The sequence below is a fragment of the Helobdella robusta genome (genome assembly GCF_000326865.2).
Source record: "Helobdella robusta unplaced genomic scaffold HELROscaffold_15, whole genome shotgun sequence".
Taxonomy (NCBI): Eukaryota; Metazoa; Annelida; class Clitellata; order Rhynchobdellida; family Glossiphoniidae; genus Helobdella; species Helobdella robusta.
Window position 1 is genome coordinate 1,450,903 of NW_008703839.1, and position 7,594 is coordinate 1,458,496.

The window sequence follows — 7,594 nt, forward strand, 5'->3', positions numbered from 1 at the left end:
TCTGACAGCCGAGGACAGGGGTTTCCTTGTTCAATACAAGATGACACAGCGTTGATCCACCGATCGGGGTTGTGCTTTTGTGATTTGGCATTATTGAACCCTTCAAAGCACAGTACCAGGGTTTCAAGACCAATAGCTGAATATTCGCTTAGACGCTTGTTGACCAGATTGCCCTGGTTGACCCGGCGACCCCCTCTGGAAGTCTTCTGTAAGACGTATGGGACAAAACAGTGGAGTCTAACCCATTGAGCCGGGTCACCAGGGTCATCACAAACAGCCGTCAGTAAGGCGTTCAGATCATGTGCGAACTTCTCCCTGCATGGCTTAGGGATATGGTCGTACACCGGTACACATTTCAGCACGGCCGTCAGCTTGTCAAAAACACCAGAGTAATCCAGGCCGAGAGAATCACCGGAGACCGATGCGGCCGACGACCGTGTGGGCAACCCAGGCTTGGGGTCGGGTGCGGCACCGAGAGGCGAAGCAGCCCTCGCGCCAACTTTTTTCCGGGACCCCGAGCATTCCTGTCCTTTCACTTTACCTCCGTGCCGACATAATTTCCCGTCTGGAGTGCTTCTATAGTGGTTAAAGCAGACGGGGCACTGTTGTAACGTTGGAGCCATTTGTGATTAAAAACAACCAAGAAACGAGGGAAAGGAAACAAACCAAGTGGGGTGGATGGATGAATGAATGGATGAACAAGCGAATGACCAAAGGAACGGGCCAGCGAACAAACGAATGAATGAGTGAATGATGGGGGAATGAATGAGCTAATTACTGAACGGACGAGTGAGGGAAAAAAAAGAATGAATGTATGTATGTATGTATATGACTTTGTCCGTTCCGCGGGGAAGTCTGCTATGCGAAAAGTCCGTTCTGCGAAACACGAATACCCATAGACTTTTATGTAAATCAAAATAATTGGTTCCGCACCGAACTAAAAAATCGATAAAAATCTAAATAAAATTAGAAAAACATGTGGAGTTCAGTGAACCCAATCAGTTTTTTTTCCACTTCTCAGAAACACTTAGCAACAAGTAGAAAAGCAGTAAAAAGTGCAAAAACTAAGAAAAAGTCCATTCGAGACACTTTGCTTTAACTTTGTTAAAAAAAAGTATAAGTTTTCTTTTTGAATTTTTTCGTTCGATTTTGCTCAACTGCTCTTAAAAAATTGATGCTTTTGAAAGAAAATGAAAAAAATTCGCTTCATTTTTCTTTGAAAAAAAATTTATTTTTGCGTTTTCATTTGTAGCTCGCGCTCTCTCGGAGTCAGCAATGGACTGAAAGGGCCTGTGGCGGACAGGAACACTTTTCTGACACCCAAAAAACCCAGACTGGTGTCCTTCCGTCGTTTTTTTTGCTTCTCTTCTTTCGGCTTGCTCTTTTTGGCCAGGATCGAAGAACCTTTTCAAAGTCACCTACTTCTCCCTTGTCTTCAAAGCGTCGAGGTAGAATTTGAAATGGTCGTTGAACAAGTTGCCGAGGCGGTTGGATTCTGCTTTATCCGGGTTCGTTTTGTTCACCCAGTCCCAAAAGCCGTGTCTGTGGTTCAAAAAAAGTCCGTTGTGCGGACCGCGATTTCGGAGGAAATCGAGGTCCGTTCTGCCAAAAATCAGTTGTGCTAGTGGTCCGTTCTGCGGGGACCCACTGTATGCATGTATTTCACTTTTGTCAGCTTTCTCAAAAATAATAGAAAAAATAATTTTTAAAAAATTATATCATTTTGCGAAAATATAATGTTTTTTCAAGTCATCAGTTAGGTTTTCTCAAGAATACTCAACCGAACTAGTCATTGTAAAACTAATAAGAAAAATCGGAATACTCATCAAAAAAACATTTTGTTGTTGGAAATTGTCTTGATTTCTCCAAGGCATTCGATTGCATTAATCATTTAATTTTATTAGGCAAGCTGGAACACTATGACATAAAAGATATAATCTTGAAATGGTTCCAAAGCTACTTGTCAGAAAGAAAGCAAGTTGTTTGCAGGAAAAACAAGCATTCATCATTGCAGCCAAATGAAGTTGGCGTCTCAAAAGAAAGCTTTTTTTTTATTTATTATTATTTATTTTGTTCATTAACGACCTCCAAAATACAACAAACTAATTTGATGTTTGCTTCGCAGATGATACTAATATTTTCGGCAGTGGAAAAAATGTCGACAAAACAATAGCAGCAACAGCAACAGATTAACAATGAACAATTCAAAAACTCAAATGGTTGTATTTGGACCAACACTATATTTGAATTCTAAAGAACCATACAAATTCAAAATTAATAATATCGAAATTACTGAAATTAAAACAGTAAAGTTTTGGGTGGATTCCTAGATCAGAAATTTGCGATGCAGTATAAGTTAAATTTATAAAAATTTAAATTTTAATAAACTGAACTTTTACTGCATCGTCGTTTTTCTGTATATGCAGCTGTCTAATAAGCATCCTCTAGAACGAATATTCTTTTTTCACATGTTATTTGTATGGAACTATATAATAAAAAATGACTTTTATAATGAAAACATACATATAAATTTTTAAAAGAAGTTAAAAATGTTTCTATTGAATAATATTAAATTTGTAACGAACTGTTTGTAAACTTAAAATATTACTGTTGATTCTGTTTAGGTGGTCATACTCGATAAATTTATTTATAAATTCTGTTATGGTCATCCAGTTTTCCTATCATTAAATTTTTTTTGTTCAGAAGCAAATAAAATTTTGTTTCTTTTCGTATGTACGTACGTACGTATGTATGTATGTATGAATGTATGTAATATTATTATTATTATTATTATTAAGAACAATATATATAGCACCCATTCAATGTTCTCACAGGAGCTCTCAAAAAATAAAACTTAATTATATATGTGGCAAACAAAATAGGTACAAAATCAAATTCAATGCAACTTCAACGAAAATAAAAATGTCTTCAAATTCTTTTTAAATGATTGAAGATGAAGTCCAGGTTTTCTCAGTGATGTAGGGAGACTGTTCCATACAGTGGGACCGGCAATTGCAATATCACGTGATCCAATCTGTAACCTTGCCACTGGCACCCTTAAGAAATTCACGTTACGTCCTCTTATCAATCGTCAACCAGCGCAAATCATTCAAAATTGGCGTAACGTGGCCAAACTTCAATTTACCAGCAACCAACTTTGCAGCTCTATTTTGAACCGATTGCAGGATAGCAATAGATTTATCAGGCTATTTATACAAAAATGCTGTTGCAGTAATCTAAACGAGATGTAACAAACGCATGCACCAAAGTTTCCAAGGTTGATCTGTCCAACCAGTGCCTAATTCTATATAAATTCCGGAAACAAGAGATGCATGAAACTGATATCATCTTTATATGATCCTTCATCAATAATCTACTATCAAGCAAAACTCCCAAATTGGTAGCAGCATTAATAAACGGTATGTTAACATCATTTACTGTGATGGAATTTAAATTTAATTTTACCAACTGCTGCCATTTGCCAACTGGAAGCAGCTGAGTCTTACATTGATGAAGTCTCAGCCTTGAAAAAACCAGGATGACAAGTCACCAATATTTGAATGTCATCCGCAAATGCATGAGAATTGATATGTATGTATGTAGGGGAGAGTGGGGATGCTTGAGACACTTTCCGTCCAAACATAAACAAAATGTAATGCCCTTCATCATTAAACACTTTTTTTAGCATTTCAGTTAGAGCTGGGTCTACTGAATAAGATTTTATAACCTCATGCAACATTCTAGACGACAGTTTCAAAAGTTTTACAGGTACCTAAATGTCTCAACCATCCCTGCTACTGTACTGGTTGAGACAGCAGGAGTCATGCTTGAGACACCATTTAACTCATTGATATTTCAAAAGTTAATATCCCTTGCTTTTGTTTTATGGCTTGCAGAAGTTATCAGCAAGAAAACATTATTTTATGACATATTATTTAGAAAATATTATAGGATAAATTGTTATTAAATTTCACCAAAATCAAATAAAATTAATTTGAAAAAAATAAAGTATCGACAAAATATTCATTTCAAATTGCACTTTTCACAAACAAAATTTTGTTCTGTCTTTGAAATACCAGCACAAGCAGTATGTGCCCATTCTTTACATTTTCCCTGGCATTTAATCCAGCTTTCACCATTTGTAGAAGAAGACCATGAAGAGCAACAATAAAGACGCAGAGCATCATCATCATCACCATTATTTTTGTTGCCAGAATTGCTTGAAAATTTCAATCGCCTGTGACTTTTCTTTTCACATTTTACTTTTTTTTCTGTTTTTAGTCTTCTTTTTTCTTGTCTTTGAGAAATTTCATTTTTAATTGGAGTATATGTTAAAATCCTCGTTTTACCTAGCCTGGGGTGTTTACCTTTCAGTTTCCTAGGTGGAGCAACTGGAAATGGCCTGATGTCTTCAGGTTTAAATATTGTAGAACATTTTTGCAAGTTTCAATAGTGTTATTCAATTGGGGATTTGATGATTCACTTGGTTTGTAGGCACTATCCTGCTGTGAAAAAACTTGATCTGTAGACTCTAAATTATTCAAACTGTTAGGATTCACAGCTTCACAATCTGTCAATGTTTCATCTGATGCACCATTGAATCTATCAGTTACTTTGGATGGTAGAAAATCTTCTTCAGCAAAAATATCTGAATTATGTGGCCAAATGTCAGTAACTTTGAATCCGGAAGTGATGTTTTCAATAGTCATTGCACTAAATAATAAATAAATAATTTATGTTTTATTCAATTAATTTATCAGATAAATTAATACAAATCAACCTAAATTTATATATACTGATTATATAACTAAAAGGTAAAGAGTTATAAAGAACACATAATAATTAATTATTCAGGGTTGATTGAGATGTCTCATTCAACCCTTTAAATGATTGTCTCAACCATCCCCAACTGAGGTTTAGGTTATAAAAGTTCTATTAACTTTTTAATTGTCATTGTTTAAGTGACAATATTATACAAGAAGAATCGCTAAATAAACAATAAAATTAATAATAGCAAACTGGGCAAAACTTTACATTAGTGCCTCAATGCAAACAAAAAATCGAGACAGTGATGTAAATGGAGGGTATTGAATACTAGGTGTAAAAGTAAATTTATGTTAATAACGCTAACGGCTAAATAAATGAATTAGAGTGAATTTATATTAATAACGCTAAATAAACAAATTGTTCTTTATGTTTAACTTTTTTTTATTAATTATTGTTTTAGATAAATATATAAACTAAATTAGAATTTTTTATTTCAAAAATGTAATGTTAGGACATAACTTTTCAAAATTGATTGGCTTATTTAAAATTGAATATATGATAAAATTGTAAAACTCTTCTGAACGAAGTCTACTTGCTAAGCATGGCTTGAAAAAATATAATTTTAAACATTGTGGAAGCATATAATGAAATAAGATCTTACTACCTAAACGCTTTTATTCAAATATTGTCAGTTAATTTTAGTGCCCACGCGTCACGATGCATGAAAGTATACATTAATGCCTATGTGGTGAATTGTGTTTTTAAATGCTTGCAAAAAATGCATGGAACTTTATTTCAATACCTACTAGTTAATTTACATGCTAAAACACTTTCAAATAACTGCATGGAAGTTTATTTTAATGCCTACCGTACGAAAGCATGCAACAATATGCATTTACTTTAATGCCTACAATGTATATAAACTTCTCCCTAAAAAAGCATACTGAAATTGCGGTTTTAAACCTACAAAGTTATTAAATAATTGAGACAGTTAAAAATATGTTTTAATTATATATTTTTAAAACTTATTTTCAGTATTTCATTTCAAATCATCAATATTTTTATAAATCTAATAATAATTAACAGTACTAATATACATGTTAAAATTCATGCAAATAAATGCTTAAAGTTTATTTTAATGCCTCATGTTAAGTTTTATAAGTTAAAATTCGTGCAAATATATGCTTAAAAGTTTATTTTAATGCCTTATGTTAAGTTTTATATGTTAAAATTTGTGCAAATAAATGCATGGAAGTTTATTTTAATGTCAACTGCACATAAACATGCAAGCATGTGAGTGTCTACAATGTAAAAACTCTCTTTAAAAGCATACAAAAATTACGATTTTAACGCTACAAAGTTATTAAATAATTGGTGACTGTTAAAAAGATGTTTTATTTAACTATATTTACAAATTATTTTCAGTATTTCACTTTAAATCATAAATAATTTTATAACTCTAATAATTAATAGTTTTAACATCAATTCACTTTTAGACATATTTACGCTTTAACCTACTCTCACTTCCAGTTATTAACTCCAATTTCGTTTGCACTGAGGCACTGATGTAAAGTTTTGCCGCAAACTGTATTTAAAAAAACAAAATTAATGTAAAATAAAACGAAAAAATGTAATCACCTAAATTTTACTTTCGAGGTCCAAAAACAGTTTTTTCAGTCCGGAAACTAAAAACGTGCATGAAATTTGATCCGCTTTTAAATAAACATATATAAAAGAGTACCCTTAAAGCGCATAATTTTCTTATTATTGACCTGTCCCATCCAACCCTTTGTCTCAACCATCCCCACTCTCCCTTATGTATGTATGTATGTATGTATGTATGTATATATGTATGTATGTATGTATGTATGTATGTATGTATGTATGTATGTATGTATGTATGCATGTATGTATGTATGGATGTGTGTGTGTGTTTATGTATGTATGCATGTATGTATGAATGGATGTGTGTGTGTGTTTATGTATGGATGTATGTATGCATGCATGCATGTATGTATGTATGTATGTTAAAACCAAAACATGATGAGTGACACTGAACCGTCAAACATCAAGTAACAAATGGATTAACACTTTGATTTGTCGTTAATTGCACATGTCGGCATTCAGTTGGATATTTTCAAGCACACAGACACGCAGGAACTGCTGCAACAAGCACGAAATGTGGTTAGTTGCGAAAAACAGTTCCATGCTGTCGCCTGATCTGACGCTGATCATTTTACATATTGCCTTAAGAAATTTAAGGGTGTTGGGGTCCATCGGGCCGAGAACCTCGATACATATTGGCAAGAATTCCATCGAGGGGAGGGCGTTCCCGTATTTTTTCATTTTCTCGTCCGCTGCCCTGGCCGCGGCCAAACCGCATTCTTTACTTGTCAGGTTTACATATCGTTCGGCAAGGGTGCCAGGGACCGTAACATCCCACGCCAAACATCTACCGGCTCTCCAAGGTATTAGAGTGCATCAGTCCGGACGCCTACCATCATGCGCAGAAATGCCTGATGGTTCCTTGAGAACCGGGATTGAAGCCTTGGAGAAGAGCCGACAAATGTAGTCGTTTAATGCTGAGTGACGTAGTTGACGGCCCCCACCCAGGCGACAAACCAAACCGTGGTGCCCAAACTCGTCCGCCCCAGCGCCACATCGGCACGTGTATTTATTTTGAATGACCAGGCCAAGTCTGAAGCCAATGGCAAATCTCACAGACTCGTCGTCAAGCCTGGTGCCCACAGAGGTGTTGGGCCACGATCTCAACCACCCACAGCTGGCAACGCTGGACATGGCCAACAAACGAGCGGTGAAAAGTCGC

General features: G+C 35.0%; 4 protein-coding genes across 4 annotated transcripts in view; 2 read left to right on the plus strand and 2 right to left on the minus strand.

Annotated features, from left to right (window-relative positions):
- Nucleotides 1–623, minus strand: part of HELRODRAFT_169265 (hypothetical protein) — a gene marked incomplete at both ends in the record, with an annotated part of 2,233 nt that extends 1,610 nt beyond the window's left edge. The window contains one exon of the mRNA XM_009015105.1: nt 7–623. Coding sequence (XP_009013353.1) covers nt 7–623 — 617 coding nt within the window. The remainder of the gene's footprint in view (nt 1–6) is intronic.
- A 353-nt stretch (nt 624–976) lies between these two features.
- Nucleotides 977–4,124, plus strand: HELRODRAFT_169266 (hypothetical protein; the record flags this gene model as incomplete). Its single annotated transcript, XM_009015106.1, has 3 exons — nt 977–1,074; nt 1,253–1,595; nt 4,080–4,124. 3 exons carry the CDS (start codon nt 977–979, stop codon nt 4,122–4,124), a joined length of 486 nt encoding a protein of 161 aa, XP_009013354.1.
- Nucleotides 4,125–4,370: 246 nt separating this feature from the next.
- On the minus strand, nt 4,371–4,709 carry HELRODRAFT_169267 (hypothetical protein; the record flags this gene model as incomplete). Its single annotated transcript, XM_009015107.1, has 1 exon — nt 4,371–4,709. One exon carries the CDS (start codon nt 4,707–4,709, stop codon nt 4,371–4,373), a length of 339 nt encoding a protein of 112 aa, XP_009013355.1.
- Nucleotides 4,710–6,946: 2,237 nt separating this feature from the next.
- HELRODRAFT_169268 (hypothetical protein) lies at nt 6,947–7,339 on the plus strand (the record flags this gene model as incomplete). The annotated part of the gene is made up of 1 exon (XM_009015108.1): nt 6,947–7,339. One exon carries the CDS (start codon nt 6,947–6,949, stop codon nt 7,337–7,339), a length of 393 nt encoding a protein of 130 aa, XP_009013356.1.
- Between the last annotated feature and the right edge of the window lie 255 nt (nt 7,340–7,594).